At 50.4% G+C, this 22304-nt stretch overlaps 2 protein-coding genes across 2 annotated transcripts; one reads left to right on the top strand and one right to left on the bottom strand.

Moving 5' to 3' along the window:
• Window positions 1-412: 412 nt before the first annotated feature.
• On the top strand, window positions 413-9450 carry fastk (Fas-activated serine/threonine kinase). The gene is given in 13 exon segments (XM_030363423.1): window positions 413-592; window positions 983-1075; window positions 2413-3409; window positions 3813-4116; window positions 4755-4942; window positions 5483-5631; window positions 6091-6307; window positions 7503-7662; window positions 7831-7922; window positions 8190-8844; window positions 8928-8980; window positions 8983-9041; window positions 9185-9450. Coding segments are annotated over 11 exon segments (2919 nt in total). The 5' UTR covers window positions 413-592; window positions 983-1075; window positions 2413-2454; the 3' UTR covers window positions 9272-9450.
• Window positions 9451-10229: 779 nt separating this feature from the next.
• On the bottom strand, window positions 10230-20941 carry ubtfl (upstream binding transcription factor, like). The gene is given in 21 exon segments (XM_030363697.1): window positions 10230-10806; window positions 11050-11160; window positions 11475-11588; window positions 11720-11767; window positions 12164-12353; window positions 12492-12577; window positions 13134-13228; window positions 13231-13261; window positions 13958-14116; window positions 14200-14313; window positions 14744-14785; window positions 15292-15433; window positions 16785-16912; window positions 17202-17312; window positions 17423-17543; window positions 17681-17745; window positions 18017-18172; window positions 18602-18685; window positions 19060-19234; window positions 19334-19427; window positions 20671-20941. Coding segments are annotated over 19 exon segments (1977 nt in total). The 5' UTR covers window positions 19165-19234; window positions 19334-19427; window positions 20671-20941; the 3' UTR covers window positions 10230-10731.
• Window positions 20942-22304: the final 1363 nt, after the last annotated feature.

Below are 22304 nucleotides of genomic sequence, written 5' to 3'. Positions count from 1 at the left end.
TGCGAATTACCTTGTTATAAATCTTTGTGGGTCTGCCCCTTTATTGGACCATTCTTAAGAGCGGTAATTAATCAAGAAATCAAAGCAAACATTTTACTATTAATACATTTACGAACACTTATTCTCATTAGCATTATTATTATTATTATTATTATTATATATTATTATTATTATTATTATTATTATTATTATTATTATCATCATTATGACATTAATTTCAAACATACCACTATATTCACTCATGTACTGCTTCCCATGTAGAACAATGTGTGAATGTTATATAGAATGGGTGGTTTTAGAGCGCCCTCTGGTGGTGAAAGTACTCAGACATGTTACATAGTAACTGTGCCAGTTCGTCTATTGGCCAGCAGGGAGCGACATGCGGCGGCGTGAAACTACTAATGACACCAGACGAAGAAGTTCACTGTTGCAGTTGCACTTCGGGAAGGAAAAGATGGCGTTCGCCGGGGCTGCTCGCCAGAAGTGAAGCTGCTGTCATCGGGGCTATTCTGTCCGTTCATTACTCATATAGCAAGCAACCAGACTATCGTACTTCAACATTTTACGAGTGCGGATGTTTGCAAACTATGAGGTAATCTGTTCAAAACACACACTGTCATTACTCTACCGACACCCAGCGACCTATGTCCGACCGCTGGAAGCCCATTAGCCACTCCAACCCAAAGTCAGTTCGTGTATTTTTAGACCGTGTAACCAGTAATAAAACCAAACTCGTTTTGTCCACACAATGGATCATGACTACACGGCTGTTGACACAGGTTGGAGGGTGGATCTGGAAACTTTCTAATGTGAAAAGATGCCCATGGTTGCACGACCAAGGAGCCAACGTAGTTAGAGACGCTTAACGTCAATTATTTAAAAATAGGCCATCAATGGAATTGTTAGCTGTGGGTGCCACTTGCAAAGAAACTCGAGTTCACACTTGGATCGACTAACAATCTGATGAAACTTGACGTTTCAGAGCGAATGGCCCAGGGCTAGCAGGGAGCTAGCAGTAGCCGCACTCAGGCTTCGTTTCTCTAGTTGAACACCTCAGATTGCCTTAGAGAAAAATGTAAGTATGTTCATTACATGCTCACTATGTATCGCTTTTCTCTTTACCTTTTGCACATATGACTTTAACAGAAATGTCCAGCTCCTTGACTTGTGTCTTTAAGTCCCCTAGCTCACTGTTAACGTTCACTTGCATCAGCCAACGCCTTGATTGTCAGCGTGAATCATTTCACATACATCCGATTTTAAATTGACCCTGTATGTGACCCTGCTATGGTTGGGGTTGAGGGGATCCATCTGATGGAAACGATCGAGTGTTTCATTGCAGTGAATGACGTCAGCTTTAGTCCAGCAAGAATTAAAAGCCCTGCGTCCTGGGATCTATTACGAATATTGAATTGTATGAACGATAATAATGTGTATTAAGCCAAATTATTAGTTATTACTTTTTCCAGTACAGTGCGTTGATGTTTGGGTTTTGAATGGACTTTGTTTAACATTGAATACAGATCTATACGCATGCGTGTTGAAACATGTTGCTAGATTGTGAATGCATACCGGTTGGTTAGGAGGATTATGCATAGGAAGGGTATATGAGAAGCTACAACCGTGAATGCATAGACATGTAGGCACTCGTTGTATTTTGTAATATTTGATTTGTGGTGGCCATGAGGCTGTTGCCATGGTGGGTGTTTGACCCGCTTCTTTCCATCTCCAGATTCAGTAGCATAAGGAAACGGGAGGATGTTACGGAAGCGGAAGGAAACTAATGTTAACAGCATTAACATCAACATCAGATCCTTAACGAGTAGCACTGCAGATTAGGCTTCATGGTAGAGTTTCAACTGAAGATCAACTCTTATCCTATAACTCAAATTATTTGACATACAAATGCAGAGCAACCTATAATAAAATATAATACTAGAGCCAATACAGGATATAGTTGCATAATTAGTGTTTGAATCTTCTGCTGAAAGGTGGACTGCTTTCAAAGAATGGATTACTTGCCAGGTTAATGCCTGTTTCTACTGTACTCTGCTTGTTGTCCTGCTGCGTTCGCTATTGTTTTGTGTGTCTCACCTTCTCTGACTCTATCACACTGCCTCTCGCCATCTGTACTACCTCTTGACGGTCAGGATGTAATGTCTCTCAACCATTTATCCCCTCTCGACTTTGTCAGACTCTGTCTAAATGTGTTTAGCCATATTACCACCTCCTCCTGTTAGTCTAACTCAGTCAATGTTTCTCTCAATTCAATGCAACGGTTCATTCAACATTGGCCAAAGCATCAAAAAGTAGATTAGGCTTGAAATATGGAAATGATCAAACCACAACACAATAACCCTCTCCCTCTCTGTCTCTCTCTCTGTCCGTCTGTTTGTCTGTGTGTGCGTGCAGGTGTAGTGAGTGCTGCTGCCCCTCTGGGCCAGCTTCTGGACTATGCTGCGTCTCCTCTCTGGCTGGAAGCTCCTGAGCTCCGGCAGCCTCCACCTCCCCTCCTCCCCCTCCTCCCTCCGCACCCTCCCCCGCCTCGGGCCCCTCCCCCGGGCCGCCATGTACACCACGCGCCTCTACAGCTCCGCCGGCGCCGGTGGGGGTGGTGGGCCAGCCGGGGGTAAGCCGGCCCGCAGGACACAGCTCTCAGCGGGTGGAGGCGGAGCTATGACTATGATGGAGAACCACCACCACCACCACCACCACCACCCCTCCGCCCAGAGCCCCGCCTACCCCCTCTACCAGGGCCGCGCAGAGCCTCACCGCGGGCCCCACTTCCACGGCCATCACCCACCCCACCACTACCACCCCCACCCCCACCACGCCCCGCCCCCTGCACACCTGGCCCCGCCCACACACCTGGCCCCTCCCCTAGTCCCACCCCCGCACCTCCACCACTTCCAGCAGCAGCACGCCCACCTGCACCACCACCACTACAGCCAAGGGCCCGCCCTAGGGGGTGGCGGCGGCCTGGCCTCGGGGCGCAAGAAGACGTGGAACTTCATCCAGGAGAAGATGAGCTACGACACGTTCTTCACCCTCAAGCGGCTGATCGAGCGCTCGCACCGGCCCGACGAGGTGCTGCGCTGGGTCACCCAGAACCCGGGCAAGATCTCCCACAACCACTACCCCATCGCCCTGCACAAGATCAGCCAGCTGCTGCAGGGCGGAGGCGGCGGCGGCCCAGCGGCGGGGACGGGATCCTCCGCCGCCTCCGACGGCGGGGCTGCGACAGGGGCGGCGTCTGGCCCGCCCGGAGCGGGAGGAGCGGAGGAGAGCGAGGGGCGGGACATCCTGGAGCAGCAGGACTTCCAGACGCTCTGCGACGACATCATCGGCGACTGCGCCAAGTTCGACAACTTCAGCGTGGTCAACTGTCTGTACGCCGTGGCGGCCCTCGGTGAGGCCTCCTTCCCGCCCTCACTGCACTCAAATTCCACGACATAGGGATGAGAGATATGAGTCTGTTACTTTAACTCAACACGTCACTACTCAAGGAAGGACAGTGCAGGGTTTAGTGTATTAGACTTCAGAACCCCAATGAGCGCAGGCTGCACAGCCTACCTGTAGGCGATTGCTGTTTTTGGAACCATGATCACTAGATCTGGCCTGAGATGTTTTGCAGTTCTCATTTCATATGCAAGGATAAGTTAAGTCACGATGTCCCTTATCAATCCCTCTACCTTCTCTATTCTATGCACTGGTCTGCATGTGTCTGTCTCAGGCCTGTACTGGTCTCTGTGGCTCTGTACTGGCCTACGTCGGTGTGTACGTTACACGCTGTGTGGTGGTGCCCTCCCCAGGCCTGCCCAGCGACTGCAGGGTGGTGGAGGTGCTGGAGGCAGAGTGCCAGGCCCGGCTGGGCCAGTTCAACCAGAAGGACGTGTCCATGGTGTTCAGCTCCAGCATGAAGCTCCACCTGGGCTGCCAGCACCCGCTGACAGAGGCCTGCCTGGCGGCGCTGGAGAAGAACCTGGAGCGCGAGCGCCACCCCCAGACCCTCTTCCTACTGCTGTCCTACTACCGGCTGAAGCTACGCACGCTGCAGCCACCAGAGGGCGCCAACGGCCCGGCCGCCTCCAGCCCAGAGCTGCTGCTAGCTAACAGGTGGGTGAGAGGAGGAGTACTGGGTACGCTGGTGGTTCCGTGGGCGGTCTGGGTCACTGTGTATTGTGTCAGTATCTATTCTGGTGCTGTATTACTCAGCGTGTGTGTGTCTGAACATACTACTACGTTACTATGTTACTGTGTTGTGTGGATGTGTCAGAACATACTCTGGTACTGTCTGTTTTGTGTTGTTTATGTGTCAGTAGTCAGAACTCAGTTACTGTGTGTGTGTGTCAGTATGTAGTACTGTTATTGTGTGTGTGTGTGTGTGTGTGTGTGTGTGGTGTGTGGTGTGTGTGTGTGTGTGTGTGTGGTGTGTGTGTGTGTGTGTGTGTGTCAGTATGTAGTACTCTGTTACTGCTGTGTGTGTGTGTGTGGGTCAGTTTGTAGTACTGTTACTGTGTGTGTGTGTGTGTGTGTGTGTGTGTGTCAGTATGTAGTACTCTGTTACTGTGTCTGTGGTGTGTCAGTATGTAGTTCTCTGTTACTGTGTGTGTGTGTGTGTGTGTGTGTCTGTCGGTATGTAGTTCTCAGTTACTGTGTGTGTGTGTGTCAGTATGCAGAACTCTGTTACACACACACACAAGCTGTGTGGGTGTGTCAGTACGTGCTCCGTTTCACTCCCCCTCCTCTCGCAGGAAGATCCTGCGCCTGGTGAAGCACACGCTGGCGAGCGTGAGCGGCGTGCGGGAGCAGGAGATGGCGCTGCTGGACGAGATGCTGGCGGCGTGCGTCCGCGAGGCCAGCAACAAGAGCCTGGAGCTCATCTTCAGCTCCCACCTCTTCTACCAGAACCGGCAGGAGAGGTTCATCGCCAGCCTGGCCAGTACGGACCACACACGCACGCACGCACACACGCAACATAGCTAGGACGTGGTGCAGAAGGCTAGTAGGGTTGAATCAGAGCATCGTCCCCTGTGGGTTCACTTAATCCCGGGCATTCTCAACCTCTCTCCTGCCATGTCCGACCCTGAAAGGGGGGGTTCCGTTGAGCAACAAAGAAAAGTTTGCAGTAAAAGGAGCATTACGGACACATAACTTCTCATTACCAAACCAGAAAAGTGAGATCATTCTTTAAACATCGACATGGTCAAATAGGAACAGACGAGGCATGTAGACTTGCAGACACAGTTTTGAAAACGATGTTAATCAAATCGTCGTGTAAAGCCATCCTTTCAACTGCTGTGACCTACTTAATGGGAGACACGCGCAATTTGTAAACCACCGACCTGGCCGGTTCAGAACACGGAACCTGGCCGGTTGAGAGCGTACTGCGTACAGGAACGAGCCTCGGTTAAGGCGCAGAGACACGGAGCCGGCTGCGAGCGTTCTGAGGTGACGGTGTGCCTCCTGCCCTTCCCTGCAGAGGAGCTTCCTAAGAAGGTGGACAGCATCACTCCCTACACCATGGCCCTCATCGCCAAGTACGTGGCCCGCCACCGCCTGCGGGAGACCCAGTTGCTGGACACCATCGCAGACTTCCTGGTCAAGAAGGCAGAGTACCTGGACAGCAAGGTGAGGGACCGGAGCCCCCGGAACCACCCCTTGTTGAGGGAATGTATAAAGTGGTGGGACCTTGTTAACATTGTTGCCATGCAATTTAAAACTGGGACATATATCATTTATAGGACCTTTTATATAATCATCATCGTTATATTATTAAATGGTAATGCAAGTGATATAACCGTGTTAACATTGTGACAAAGCGATTTAAAACAGTGTACCTGTTTGGGTTCATTTTCTTCCTGAAAAGGCAAATCTACATAGCCTACCATTCAGAAAACGTAATATTTTTCTGAGTTCCTGGTCTCTGATCGGCTGTTGGATGTCGAGTCCTCTCTGATCGGATTTCGATTCCTCTCTCTGATTGGCTTTTGAACCCCCTCTCTGATTGGATGAGGATTAGTCCCTCTGATTGGCTGTGGATTCCCCTCTCTGATTGGCTGTTGAACCCCCTCTCTGATGTGTCCCCAGGTGATCCAGAAGCTGGTGTTCCCCTTCAGCAGGATGAGCTACCGGCCGGCCAACGAGCAGCAGCTCTTCTCCAAGCTGGAGGTGGTGCTGGAGCTGAAGGCGCTGAGCTCGCCGCTGGCCACCGTCAACATCCTCATGTCCCTGTTCCAGCTGGGCCACTTCCCCTCCCTAGTGCTGCACCGCGTCTTCTCCCCCAGCTTCATCAGCAACGTCACCAGTCAGTACACCCCCACACAGAATAGACCACCACACAGGACAGACCCCCACACAGGACAGACCCCCACACAGGACAGACCCCCACACAGGACAGACCCCCACACAGGACAGACCCCCACACAGGACAGACCACCACACAGGACAGACCACCCCAAGGATAGACCCCCACACAGGACAGACCCCCACACAGGAAAGACCCCCACACAGGACAGACCACCACACAGGACAGACCCCCACACAGGACAGACCCCCACACAGGACAGACCACCACACAGGACAGACCCCCACACAGGACAGACCCCCACACAGGACAGACCCCCTCACAGGACAGACCCCCACACAGGACAGACCACCACACAGGACAGACCCCCACACAGGACAGACCCCCACACAGGACAGACCACCACACAGGACAGACCACCACACAGGACAGACCACCACACAGGATAGATCCCCACATAGGATACACCACCACACACACAGTTACACAAATCAACAGTACCCATACCAGTCAACACATTCATACACAGATCCCAGAGTGTTGAGCAGGACACCCTAACTGGTCCCGAGCTGCTGGCTGTCGCCTTGTATGAATGGGTGAATGAATGTGTTTATGAATGCGAGTATGAATGTGTATGAATGGGTGAATGTGAGGCACTAACGGTAAGCACTAACGGTAAACACTAACAGTAAACACTAACAGTAAACACTAACGGTAAACACTAACGGTAAACACTAACAGTAAACACTAACGGGAAACACTAACAGTAAACACTAACAGTAAACACAGAGTAAACACTAACAGTAAACACTGACAGTAAACACTAACGGTAAACACTGACGGTAAAAACTAACAGTAAACACTGGCAGTAAACACTGACAGTAAACACTAACAGTAAACACTAACAGTAAGCACTGACAGTAAACACTGACAGTAAGCACTGACAGTAAGCACTGACAGTAAACACTGACAGTAAACACTGACAGTAAGCACTGACCGTAAACACTGACAGTAAACACTGACAGTAAACACTGACAGTAAACACTGACAGTAAACACTAACAGTAAGCACTAACAGTAAACAATAACAGTAAACACTAACAGTACACACTAACGGCGCTCTGGTCTGGCCACAGGGTAGAAACATTGGGTTATAACTGCAGTCCGTTAACCCCGTCATGCCCCGCCCCCTGCAGACAGCCCGTACGCGCTGATCGTGCGGCGCTACCTATCCCTGCTGGACGCCACGGTGCAGCTGGAGTACCGGGACTACACGGGCCCCCGCCTGCAGGACGCGCACAAGGTGCTCATGTTCGACCACGCCCTCACCGCCGACGAGGTCAACCGCAAGTACAGGTGAGCCGGGGGCATGAGGTCACAGGTAGGCTGGGGGAGGTCCCACACACAGGTAGGCTGGGGACGTTAAATACAATATTGTGTCTTCTCTCTGATCGGCTGTTGTGTTGTCTGCTCTCTGATTGGCTGTTGTGTGTGTGGCTTCTGATTGGTTGCTGCGGTTGTCAGTTATAAGGGTCTGGTGGCTGAAGCTCTGAGGCAGCTGGTGGGAGAACAGAGCTACAAGCAGGACGAGGTGCTGGCTCCAGGATACTACACAGGTACGCTGCCCATATGGGTAGTAGAACTACTAACAGTACTGTGAATACTACGGATAGTACTGTGAATACCATCGTTAGTACCAAGAATGCTACCGTTAGTAGTCTGGTAGTTAATAGTGCTGATTGTTCATGCCAGTTTAATAATAAAGCTCTTTGGATGCATTTATATTTAAAAGTTGCCTGATCTGAGATCCGAATCTCTGGCACAAAGACGTTCTCGGGGCCCGCCTTCAGTCCACTCATGTGTGGTGATGTCACTTCCTGCAGACTTCCTGATCTTAATGGACGCGTCGGGGCGGATCCTCCCCGTTCGGCCCGGAGCCGGCGTGCCCCCGCCCACCTGCGTCGCCGTGGCTACGCCCAAGGCCGACGGTGCGGTTTCCATGACAACGCTGACCTCGGACTTCCAGAAGTTCTCCCCGTTCAGCCCGCTGAAGGGGGAGGGGCCGGACCCGGAGGGGGCCGTCCCGGAGGCCTTCCTCCCGCTGCACCTCCGCGGCTCCCCGGGCCCCAACGGCGCCGGGGGCCTGGCGGAGTACGGCTCCTACTACGCCTCGGGGCCCGACTACTACTCCGGCCTGGCCAAGGACGCCTCCCTGGAGAGCCAGGACAGCTCCACGCTGAGCAGCCCCCCCTCCGACAGCCTGGCCCCCCCGCCGCCGCCGCCCGGGGCCCCGGGGCCCGACTCCCTCTTCCAGTTCTCCATTGGTCAGATCCTGGAGGAGGAGGAGTCAGGGGGAGTGGCGGCTCCCCCCTCCGGGCAGGAGGCGGACTGCGAGCTGCAGGGGTTCTACGAGGGCGTGGCCTATTCTGAGAGCTCCGCCTCCGAGGGGCCGGCCACCGCCCCCTCTCCGGGGGGCACCCTGCGGAGAGGAGCGATGCGGACGTCGCCGCCGGCGACCTACGGACCATCCGCAGGTGGGTGGGAACATCCCAGTGTCACCTACGTTGGTCTCATGGTGCTTTTTGGTGGACCGTTTCCCACAATGCATCTGGTATGTGCAGGGTGGTGATGTCTGTGAATGACAAGTGGCACTACTGTCACAACTCGGTGGTGCTGGTGGCTCACGCGCCATGAGGGACCGCCACCTGCAGCTCCTTGGCTACATCATCCTACAGGTCTCTCTCACACACACACACACACACACACACACACACACACACACCCCTTGGTAGCCAGTACAAAAGGCACTGAAACATGTCAGAATGTGGTTCTGGAAGCAGCAGAAGCATGATCCATCCCTCTGTCTTCCTCTCTGCAGCTGCCCTACCAGGAGCTGGAGAAGCTCAACGGCATCGAAGAGGTGAAGCAGTACCTCCACAAGAAGCTGCTCTCGGTGCCCTTATGACAGCAGACCGGCCGGGGGGGGGGGGGGGCAGATGAGGGGGCTGCTGGTGGTAGTTTGAATTTGAGATTAAAGGGGGTTTATAGAATCATGCTCTTGATAAGAGGGACATTTTTCTAGATGGTTGACAACTATCTTGTGTTCAGCCGAGTAGAAATGTTATATTTCAGGGGGGGGATATAAAAAATAAAAAAAGGAATAGCATTTGTTGTTTTAACCGCCATCCTGTCCAGAGACAGCGGGTCCGAGACGGATTAGCACTGCGGCGGCGGTTAGCGTAGCACAAACCGTTCTCGTCCGTCTGCGAACGGAACCTCGCAGCTCAATAATCCAACAAACTAATGTTTGTGGCCGGGAGTTTTTAACGTGACAGGTAAACCATTTGTCTCATGACATAAAAAACAAACATGTATTTGATATTCTAGGGACAAAAAAACAAAACTGTGGGTTGCTTGGGGAAAAAAATGTGTTTTCCCATTTTCCCATGGGGACAACCAAATAGGTTTTTGACTAATCATGCTGGCAAACTAGCGCCGCGCTGATGCATGTCCGGGGAAGGTGGGGGGGATTGGGTTAAGGGTAATCTGTGGATGGGGAAGAGGGTTTCCAATGGGACACTAATCCGTCAATGTGGGGGGTTTATATGTGGCTCATTCATGTGTGTGTGGAGACCAATCTTGTAAATCATTGAGTGACCCTTGCGCTCCACTTTTGCTGGGGGATGGACGCCGTCTCCCCGGGGGGGGGGGGGGGGTGGGAAATCTATTTATTTGTGGTACCGGGCCAGGGGGGTGGGCGGGTGGGGGCCCAGATGTGGGAAAGCTTGTTTATATTCTATATATAAATCTATCGACCTCAAATGTCTATATAAAATATAAAAATCTAACCCCGGTGTCTTGTCATTCCTTGAGGCGTGATGCCGCTTTGAAGTGTTTGGATTACAAAAACCTCCGAGACCGGATGAGAAAAAAGTGCATTTTAATTCTTAACGTTTTGTCCAAAATAGTCGAGTGGGAACTGAAGAACTTCCTCCCAACCCTGGACAACCAGTCAGCAACCGGGACCTCAAAAGTCCCCTCCCTGTTCAACTGTACAAATCCCAGTCTTAAAAAAAAAAAAAAAATCAAAAAGCTTAAACGCGCTTGTTAAAGTTTATAGTCATGATAAAAAATAGTGACACATCAAGGTTAAAGGCCATTTTTTTTCTTAAAATGTAAACCAAACAAACGGTAACGCCCAACAAACACTTGGGGAACACATGTAACAACCCCTGCGAGAGGTGCAGAGCGTCCTTCAGGAACGTTAGCGTAACGTAGGTCCTTCGCTCGCCCCCGTCCGCTGCGGGCGGGGCCAGGATCACGGCAGTCCGGTGTCGACGCTGCCCATTGGTCCGCCGGAAAAACCAAAACAAAAAATGGCTTGTGAGGAGGCGTGGCCTGCACAACTTCTCCTGTCCTGTGCTGCTAGTCCGTGTCCGAGTCGCTGCTCTCCTCCGAGGAGCTGCTGTCGCCCGACTGGTCCTCGTCGTCTTCGTCGTTCTGCGGGCGGGAGGAAGACGGGGAGAGGTTACGGTTACGGTTACTAGACCTGGTAGGTCTGGTAACCAGCCATCGGCTTGGCCTAGTTAGATGTGGTTACAGGCGTTCTAGTCTGACTTGGTTGAGGCTGAGCGTCAGGGAGAGCTTCAGATTATAACGAAACACGCAGTACTCCGGATGTCTTTGAAAGGCTGCAGAGGACAACCATCCCAAAACGGGCCCCTTTAAACCGGAGGAACCCACCTCATCATCGTCGTCTTCGTCACTTTCGCTGCTTCCTGACGACTCGTCATCGTCGTCCGAGTCCGAAGAGTCGCTCTTGTCGTCGTCCTCGTCCGACTCAGACGTGTCCTGCTGGAGAACACATTGAAGAAAACACACACCTGTAGGAGACCCTTCTGTTTGACCGGCTCACCAATGAGCAGGTGGGCTCTTAGTTACATAACACCCCCTGTGGGAGACCCTTCTGTTTGACCAGCTCACCAATGAGCAGGGGGGGCTTTTAGTTACATAACACCCCCCTGGGGGAGACCCTTCTGTTATGAGGCCTTACTACACACTCATGGCTGGTGAGTACGGTGTGCATGTTGAATATATAGTATTGAGTGTGTGTGGGTTCCTGTCGCTCAGTAAACATAGTCTTGGGAAAGCGTGCGTGTGTTCTTTACCTTGGCCCGGTACGCCATAGAGCGTTTCCCCACGGCGACCCCCGGGGCCGGACCCCTGGCCGTGACCCGCACCTTGGCCCCGGGCCCCTGGACCCTGGTGCTGCTTCTCCGCTTCTGTAACACACACACATACAGTGAATGAGACATGTAGTGACCTTCCACCGCCACGCCCGCTGAGGTCAGGGTAGCATGTGTGGCTGACAGAGGCTGCGTGGTCAGAGAGGACCGGTGCGGGTCCTACTCACCGTGGACGAGAACTCTTTGTAGAGCGCCCGCTCCTGGGGAGAGAGAGACTGGTGGAGAGAGAGGGAGGGTCGGTTAACATACAATATATAGAGTCATCAGGACGAAGCATTGAGGTTCAGATCCTTTTCTTTAAATGCTCAAATATGTACAGAATAAAGTACGCTTATATTTGGGTGCATGGGTTGTTTTGGTTAAGGAGAATGTGACCTGATTGGTTAGAAATGAGTTGCCTGGAATCTAAACGGACTCAGCCAGACCGAAGAGGTATTCTCAGAGCATTTCACTCACTCAACGCTGACGGACTGCTACGGCACTTCTAACAAATTAGACTTGAATAAAGGCTCTTAAATCTTACATACAACACCTTTATGTTTTTAGTTTGGTAACAGTGTGTGTACGTGAGCGTATTCGTGTGCATATGCATATGTGTGTGTTGGGCGTACCTTGACCCAGGAGTCCAGCTCGGCCTTGTACTCCACCTGCTGCTCCTCCACCATCTTCTTGTACTTGTCCTTGTGGGCCAGGCTGAGCTTGTGCCAGCGCTTCCCGATCTCCACCATGCGCTCCTTCAGGCTGAGCCGGTTCAGCTCCCCGTTCGTCAGCAGCTCCTGGCTGAACATCTGGTAGCCGCTCCTAAAAGAGCCACGCGGTATATACACACACACGTTATATATGTATATATATATATATACACACACACACACACACACACACACACACGTACAGATGTTATTCACACACACAGCACACAACCTCACACGTCTCGCTTACACCGGAGGCTTCTTGGGCTCCCCCTCAAACTTGGGCTTCCTGTTGGTTTGTCCCCCAGCAGGCGTCCTGTTCTCCAGCAGCTCCCTCTGCAGGAAGGAAGGACTGGTTACAGCCAAGACTTTTGAAGCTTTATACACACACACACACCGCTTAACTAGAACCCCAGCACTGCTTTATACACACACCGCTTAACTAGAACCCCAGCACTGCTTTATACACACACCGCTTAACTAGAACCCCAGCACTGCTTTATACACAACCACTTAACTAGAACCCCAGCACTGCTTTATACACACACCACTTAACTAGAACCCCAGCACATGGGCACAACTGACCCGAGGCCCCCAGCATCATGGGAGAGAGTCGTGTGACGCACAGTGAGTGTCCCATCACTGGGTGTGACGAGTGGGGTTGCGACGTGACGTTCAACACCAGGTGTTAGACCGTAGCTGCAGGTCTGCATCCCCAATGTGGTGAGAATACACCTGGGGCGTTCCCCACCTAGCTCAATGTTTTACTACATTTTAAGAACTATTTAGAGAGCGGTGAACGAGTCGCACCGAAACGACGACTGCTACCACGGCGCGGAGAGAGGGGAGATTTGGACTGGGGGAGGGGGGAGAGGTGGGGGGGGTCACTGACCACAGCTTGATACTGAACCTCGTATCTCTTCTGGTCCTCGGCAGCCTTCTTGATCCAGGGGATCTTCTCCTTCTTCTCCATGGACCTCCAGGCCCCTCCATGGCGCTCTGGGCCTTCTTGCGGTCGCTCTGCAGCGGGACACACAGCACCGTTGTTCTACTACTGTGGTGAGGCTCGAGTGGTGAACTATAGGGTAGGGTTACTATAGTGGGACAGTACTGGTAGTGGGGGGGGGGGAGGAGGAGGCGATAGAAGTATTGGAGGGGGAGGTGATGGGGATGGAGGAGGATGAGGTATTAGTTTAGGAGGTTGGAGGAGGAGGGGATAGTAGTGATGGAGGAGGAGGGGATAGTAGTGATGGAGGAGGAGGGGATAGTAGTGATGGAGGAGGAGGGGATAGTAGTGATGGAGGAGGAGGGGATAGTAGTGATGGAGGAGGAGGGGGATAGTAGTGATGGAGGAGGGGATAGTAGTGATGGAGGAGGGGATAGTAGTGATGGAGGAGGAGGGGATAGTAGTGATGGAGGAGGAGGGGATAGTAGTGATGGAGGAGGGGATAGTAGTGATGGAGGAGGGGATAGTAGTGATGGAGGAGGAGGGGATAGTAGTGATGGAGGAGGAGGGGATAGTAGTGATGGAGGAGGGGATAGTAGTGATGGAGGAGGAGGGGATAGTAGTGATGGAGGAGGAGGTGTTAGTGGTGGAGGAGGAGGTGTTAGTGATGGAGGAGGAGGGGATAGTGGTGGAGATGGGATGAAGAACTGAAAAGGTGGAGGTGCTGAGTATGCTGCAATAGAAGGAGGAGGAGGAGGAGGAGGGCTCACCCGGTACTTGGCCAGGTAGTCTCCGATGACGCTCTGCTGCCACAGGTCCTCGGCAGTGCGTGGCGTCTCCGGGAGCTTGGTCCTCTTCCGGGCCTCCCGGCGCTCCTTGGCCGTGGTCCCCTGGACCCAGTTCTCTGGCTCCGGCTCCCGGCTGCGCTCCTGGAACCATCAGAACCGTCAGGTCGGGCCCCCCTAGACGCTCTATAAAGGGTTCCTCTGAGCCCGGGAGGGAGGATGCATACCTTGGCCGTGAGGGCTTTGGTTCGGTGGGGGCTGCCGGCCACGCCCATACCCAATTTGGACCCGCCCAGTTTCTCCTCTGTCAGGATGCGGTCCCTCTCTCCTTCTGGAAGACTCTGGAGCGGCAACAGACGCCCACAGACACACACACGTCAGCCATCGCTGTGCTAGCTATCGAATGAACCATACAGGCTAAGGACAAGCTATTGTAGTGACGGTGTGCGTGACTCGCAGACGAAGACGTTAAGTTATGGGTTTGAACCCTAATACCTGCGGACTACCTGAAGGCCAACATGAGCCGGATTGTCAAACCCTACCTGCTCATTAATGAAGTGTAGCTTTACCATTGAATGTAAATCACTTGGGATACAATGGTGAACTACTAGATCACTAGATGGCGCTAGACAGAGCCAACTTGTCAGGCTTCCTTCTGATTGCCTCCCGTGGGTTATTTTCCTACTCTACACGACGCAGAAAGACTTGCTCTCTTAGTTGAACGGGGCAGCCAAGGTGTCCGATAGCGTGTGACCAGAGGTTAGCACTCACCTCTAGAAAGCGCTGCAGGTCCACGTCGTACTGCTTCTTTCTCTGGTGAGGGAGAGGGGGACAGGACGTCAGAGGGCAGAGATAGCAGCAGGATGGCCTGGTGGTGGGGGGGGTGGACTCCCAGTGAAATGTTCTGGGTTTAAAGGCCCAGTGTCCCCAGTCTCCCCGATCCTTAATGACATGCATCCTTCTCAAATATGTTCAGATAAAAAAGTAAAGATGTCTTTAACAGATAAACAGATTTTTTTACGGTAATAACAAAAAAAATAAATAACGCAATTGTTATAATAACTAACAGTAACTCGGATATGTCATCTTTGAAAAGCAAATATAAAAATAATGAAATTTAAACAGAAAAATAGCATTTACTAAAAACGTACGGATGTGCCAGTTGGTTAAAGCATCAGAAGGTATAAGCTATTTCGTAAAAGATAAAACATTGTCTAAACCATTTGGCAAGAATGAGACTTATGGAGGTGGCCGTCAGTGGCTGGTTGTCTTTGTGGCGGGCGGTTGGGTTGGTAGTTAGTAAGTTAGGGTTCCCTAACCTGTTCGCAGCGTTTCTGGAACATGTCCTTCTCCTTCTGGGTCATCATCTTCCACTGCTTGCTGCACAGCACCATGCGCTCCGTGCTCGGGACATCCTTCATGTTCATCATCAGCTCAGCGCAGTACAGGGAGTAGCCGTTCCTGAAGGACCCATAGAGAACCTTCAACTACAGAACACACCCAGGACAGAACCTTCAACTACAGAACAGAACCTTCGACTACAGAACACATCCAGGACAGAACATTCAACTACAGAACAGAACCTTCAACTACAGAACACATCCAGGACAGAACATTCAACTACAGAACCTGCTCAACTACAGAACAGAACCTTCAACTACAGAACACATCCAGGACAGAACATTCAACTACAGAACACATCCAGGACAGAACCTTCAACTACAGAACCTGCTCAACTACAGAACAGAACCTTCAACTACAGAACGCATACAGGATAGAACTTTCTCAACTACAGAACACATCAAGGACAGACCGCCTCAACAGAACACATCAAGGACAGGGACATTTCAACTACAGAACACATACTGGACAGAACCTTCTCAACTACAGAACACATTAAGGACAGAACCTTCAACTACAGAACACAAACTGGACAGAACCTTCAACTACAGAACACGAACTGGACAGAACCTTCAACTACAGAACACATACTGGACAGAACCTTCAAGTACAGAACACATTAAGGACAGAACCTTCAACCACAGAACACATTAAGGACAGAACCTTCAAGTACAGAACACATACTGGACAGAACCTTCAACTACAGAACACATACTGGACAGAACCTTCAAGTACAGAACACATTAAGGACAGAACCTTCAACCACAGAACACATCCAAGACAGAACCACATCCAGGACAGAACCTTCTCAACTAAAAGAACACATCCAGGACAGTAATTCAAGGCTCCAGACATAGGCTCAGACAGAGTTCTAGCAGTGTCTGAAATGTAGGCCCATAATCTACTGTGTTACAATACTTAGAAAAAAGTGCTATAGGCAAGATTTAAGAGCTCTAATTTGAGTAATTGTGTAAGACCATAGCCACCTGTCAGCTGTTAGTGAGTGAAAAGCACTGTGAGAATATCAGTTTCTAGTTGACTGCGCCTGCCACTGTGAGAGACAATCATTTAGATGCTAGACCGCTCCTGGCTAATTTCTTACGCTTCAGGGCATCTCTTCCCTGATTGGTTCGGTTGACTTATAATTCCTTGCAATCAGGCGCCTGAACGCAACCTGATCGCAACTCTTTAGAATCATACCCATAAAACCTTTAATAAAAAACTAAATTAAAACAACAACTAAGGACGGCCAGGTCAGAGCTTGTAATGAGCCGTGAGACAAGACTCTGGCTTCAACGTGGAGGTCGTACCCAGGGGAAAGCAATAGAGAAGGTGCAGGAGGACTAGTAGAGAGGGGGTGTGGTACAGTGGAAGTTGTACCCAGGGCAAAGCATTAAAACTGCAGACTTACGGTGGAGGTTTGGTGGGCCGGCCGTCAAACTTGTCTTTGAGCTGCCTCTCTGCCTTGGTGAGGACGGACTTGACATGTTCCTCCGAGGTCAGATCTGGGTGGGCCTCATGGTACACTCTCATGCTGTCCTGGAACACACCACGCACCCACACCACACACACACACACAGTTAGACCATCCCACTTTCTATCAATCCATCTCACTGTCTGACTCTCTCTCTTTCTTTTGAAAGACTTTCAGACCTTATGTTTTTGGTTTAATTTAATTTCAAATTCTCCATCACTCACACGCATTATCTCTTGCCCAAGCTCTCTCTCTCTCTCTCTCTCGCCCATGCTCTCTCTTCATGTGATTCCCGCTCTCCCTATCTGAATGTGATGCCCTCTCTCTCTCTATGTGTGTGTGGTGCTCTCTCACCCCGTAGTCCTTCTGTAGCTCAAGAGCCTTGCTGATCCACTTGAGTCTCTTCTTATCCAGCAGTTGAGACCACTGTCTCCTCAGGGCCTCCTTCAGCTCCTTCTGACTCACCTGGAACACACAAATTATATTAAACAGAAATACACACACACACACACATTATATAGATTATACATTATCAATACACACACACACACACGTGTGTGTGGGAGTGTGCGTACCTCCGGGTGGAGCTTCATGTAGGTCTTCTTCTCGTGGTTGTACCACAGCTGCTGGGGGGTCTTGGGTTTCTCCGGGAGGTCTGACTTCTTCTTCACCTCTATCAGCTCGGGGTGGTCCTCCCTACACACATACACCCCATTAAACATAGGATGGCCCCCTCCCAGATTGGACTGGCCCTGATCAGGCGGCCAATCGAGGTTCCTAATCAAGCAGCCAATCGATTGAGAGTATTAGCCTTCGGTGTGAATCAGACGTACTTGAAGCGCGCCATGTTCTTCTCAAACGACTCCTTCTCTCTCTGGAACTCTGTGATGTACTTTTGCTGTAGAAATGATAACAACTGAGTTCAGTTTTTCCTTCAGATGGGCGGACAGACAGACAGAAAGGAAAGACCATGCAAACCGACACACATAGACTGGCAGACACACAGGACAGAGCATTGAAACCGAAACACAGACAGAAAGACAGGACAGAGCCTGCTGACAAACAGACAGGCAGGCAGGAATGCCCGGGCATTGCATGCAGCCAGATGGACAGACAGACAGGACAGACCATGCAAACAGGCAGGGAGACAGACAGACAGAGAGACAGACCTTCTTCTTTTCGGGCAGCTCCTTGTACTTCTTGGACAGGATCTTGGTGAGGTCCAGGTTGCTCATCTCCGGGTGGATCTTGGCGTACTTGGCTCGTTTCTCCATGAAGAAGCGGAAGTACGGTGTCAAGGGCTTCTTGGGAAATTCTGGGTGGGTCTGGGAGGGGGTCAACACAGAATAATAAATTAGCGATGCCATCACCATCGGCAAAGTGTAGCACCTCCATCTCAAAGTCTGGATTATCTCGCCCCGCTAAATGGTTGCGTCTTAAACGATGGAGTAAGGTCATCTTCTATCCTTTTCGGTCTTTAGTGTCTGTGCCGTTTGTTTTCAACATTCAACCACCATGAACTTCAAGCTGATGATGAGAGCTTGTCCAGTGTGTCCAAGAGGCCGCTGCACCTCTTCCCAATCAGAGTGCTGCTACGCTCCGTAACCTCGTAGCTAATAATGATTCAAGCTCCAGGCGGCGATCTGATCTACAGCGCCCAGATTAGTGTTGCCTCTGGGTGGGCCTAACGGTGGACGGTCGGTCCCCCCAGCACCACGAGGGGTCTCGTCTGGAGGGGAGGAGCTCAGTCTGACCTTTAGCTTCTTGCCCTTGTAGGGGTTCTTCACAAACTCCATCGCATCCGCCAGGAGCTCCGTCATGGTACGGTACTTCCGCACCTGCACACAGAAACACCACCTTCATCATCCTCCTCCATCACCATGATTCAAGTCATATCCAACCGAGTGTGCCGGTCTAACACTCACACGGTGTGTGAACAACTAGTGCTAGAATATACGCGATACATTCTTCACACTTTTAGATACAAATGCTTCTTTAGACATCGCCTTAGTGGGTGAGATATAGCAGCACACTTATATCATAACAGGCCAACTTCAGATGGAGCATTTTCAACAAGAAGTTTAAGAAATATACAAAGTACCCTGTGTATTACGACAACAGGATCAGGAAGAAGACAGAATAAAGGCGGAGGAGGAGAAAGAAGAGGATGAGTGGAAGAGTATGTGTCTCTGTGTGTTTAAAGAACTCATACCTCTGTGGAGACCTTGTGCCACTTCTGTTTGCACATGTCGCTGGTGTAGCTCCCAAAGCACACCTTCTCCCAGTCAAAGTGGGACTCCGTTGTCTTGTACTTCATGGAGTCTAGGTCAGGGAGGATACCCTGATCCTCTCCAACAGGGCCACACAGTCCTCCTTGCTCCACCCATCTGATACACAAACACAGGAGGCTATAAAGAAAACACACCAAGATACTGATATCTTCCCAAATTACTTACTGTGAAATCGGACCATTAATGTAGGAATACCTTCTTGGTTTTGAGCCGTGAGTTGTGCGAAGCGGTGGAAACTCCGCTGCCGTTCATGCTGACGACCGGTTACAGCACCCGCCGTCCGCTGTCACTATAGGAACATAAACCTGTTATCGTAATTTGCGATATTGAGATTCCATCTGTTGCGTTCCCTCCCTCCGGGCAGCGTTCCAAAACATGCCACGAGACTTTCATTCAAAAGCTGGAATTGGTCCGAGGTATTCACGGCATGCACAGATAATAGACAAGAGCAACGCTGGAATAACGATGTAACGTATATTGATAGCTCTTGTTTTAATTAGAATTAGTAAGTCCCAAGTGTTAGGCTCACGCGTATTTCAGGGATTCGTTCTTGTTGTCTGATTAAAAAAAACTGGATTTAATGCAGCGGTCAAGAAAATGCATCACGAATCTTTATCAGCTGTCACGCCACACAAGCAACAAGAAGTGTTCTCATACAAAGCGGCTCTAGTGTTTCGGAACTGCTTAAATGTGTGGCTGAGCTACCCGCTCAGAGCCGCCGGTGTGCGGGCTGCTCTCCGCCCGCCTGGGCAGCGGGGGGAGGCGCGGCTGCGTAGCCGGCCAAGGCAACGTTTCCCTGGTGTGCACAGTCATCGATGCCCGAAGGTCAAACGAAGGGCTGTTTGTTTAAATTTAACGTCCCTTTCTGTTGTAAATGTCAACTTTAATGCACATTCAAGTTGAAAGGGAATCGTGTATTCTAAGAATGCCAGCTGGTTAAAAGTTTGAGCCGTTTTAATAGGGAACATACAGGCATGTTGTGGCCGGGTTCAACGCCACAGACATCTGCCGAGCAGCCCAGCATTAGCTGCCCCAGTAATGGCGCCCGTACTCCGGCAGTAGTCCCGACGCAGCTTCCGTTGGCAAGCTACTCAAGGGCTTCTTCAGCAAGACCCAGACACTTCTCGACAACACGCGAAAAATACGACGTTGTATTGAACGAGACATCATAAAACACACCTATCCACACGACCACTTAAACAGTAGCCAAGCGTCATGCTCTATTTGACACGTGCGAATGCCCAATAATCGCATTATAACAAAACTGATTAAACGCGTAAAATTATTGATGCTTTGCTCAAAGCTGCTCGAATATATATGCACAGGGAATAAAGTAGATAGTGGCCAAAATGACAATGTGAAAATAGTGGAAAATCATTGATTAATCCAACTAGTAAGCCAGCTGGCGCCTTGGCTAACTTGCTGTCGCCCAAAAGCCCTCACTGCAAAGCCGCCATGAATTTTGTGAACACTCGGGGACGGACCCCTAGAAAACCGTCTATATCGGTTTGAAATCACGGCTTAGTACTCACCCTTCGCTTCAAATATGAACCAGAAGTATTTCTGCAAACCTATGGAATTATTTTTATTATTTAGGGGTTTTAGGGGGGGTATTTGTCAGTCGTAAACCCCGGGGAGCCAGATCGAAACGGATCCGACAAAAGGAGCGTCTAGTTCGGTATGAAACTCCGCCCAACGCCGCAGGGGGAGGAACTCTGAGGGAAAACATGCGAGTGAGAGCACAGAGGCGGAGGTTGAAACGAGAGACAGCGGGACAAGACCAACCAAACCCGGCAAAAAAAAAATCAAATCGGGGTTTAAGGGGTTTCCAACTACGTTTACTTGAATAAAACTATAGTTTTTAAATAGTTACGCTACATAAGTTCCATGAATGTTTATTATAACCCTTCTCGATTCCAGATGCGGAACAGGCGAGGGAACATCCACACCGGGCGACAGAAGCAACCGCGGGATGGGCTGTCAGCGGGCATGAGAAATCAGGTGATGCGGCGTTCGACACTCCGTTGCATCCGTGGGCTCCTTCTGTCCCTATCCGGGTCCACTGGAGAAATGTCCACGAATCATTAGACTTGTCGGCTTCAACAAGAGGTTTTCCCGGCACGGATTTCATCCTGAGAGGCGATATTCTCGCGTGGGAGTGGGATGAGATGTTTATCAAGGTACGAGTGACAGCAACACGCCGCTCAGAAAGGGTGGAGGCTGAACTGCCGCTGATGTTCCCGGGGAATCCGAGCTGAGGGAACCGGGGGAGGGCCATCATTCCGCACGCACACACCTTCTTCCACACCACGACCACCCCACCACGCGTGGACAAGCCTTCCACACAATCAATCAATAAAAACATGACATATTTCATTCGTCTGTAGATAAACTCCACAGAAAAATGGGACAGATTAACCTAAAATAAGTACATTTCTTCATTGACTTAGATCGGCTCGCTGAATAGACCAAACGAACTTCTTCCTGTGATTGTGCCTCGTTCCTTGTCTCGCTCCATCTGTCTCTCACACACACACACACACACACACACACACACACACACACACACACACACACACACACACACACACACACCACACACACACACACACACACACACACACACACACACACACACAGTCCATATTATATTAGATTGTGTGCGCATTTGTGCGAATTATTCAAAAGAAATCAAAATGTTTACATTATTTTATTTTTAATCACCTCAACATTACCATTGCGGTAAAGACCCTATATTAGTATTTTAATTTTAGAGAAGCTACCCACACAGTCAATAAAAAAAAATACAGATTTTATTTTTCTGTGGATATTTCCATTCCACACTTTTAAATAGCTAATCAAAGGAATAGATGTTTCTAAAAGTCCATTTCTTTATTGACTTATCAGCAGATTGGCTCGCTGGATATTTCGCAAGGTGGACGTATGGGTGGTTGTTCTGGTTTTATACCATGTTTAATGTGCTTTTATCTTTCGTATTTTGCATGTAGTGTGTCTAAGCTTTTAATGTCTTGGGGGTTTACTTGTGGGTTTTATTGGGTTGATGACGTTTATTTGTGTTCTTGGTTTTACTTGCATGTTGTGTTTAAGGAATGCAGCGTTTTTTTTAGTTAGGCCTACTTACAAACATTTGAATATGCCGATTTTT

This window comes from Gadus morhua, chromosome 8 (genome assembly GCF_902167405.1).
Source record: "Gadus morhua chromosome 8, gadMor3.0, whole genome shotgun sequence".
Classification (NCBI taxonomy): Eukaryota; Metazoa; Chordata; class Actinopteri; order Gadiformes; family Gadidae; genus Gadus; species Gadus morhua.
This window is presented reverse-complemented; position numbering and strand designations above follow the sequence as displayed.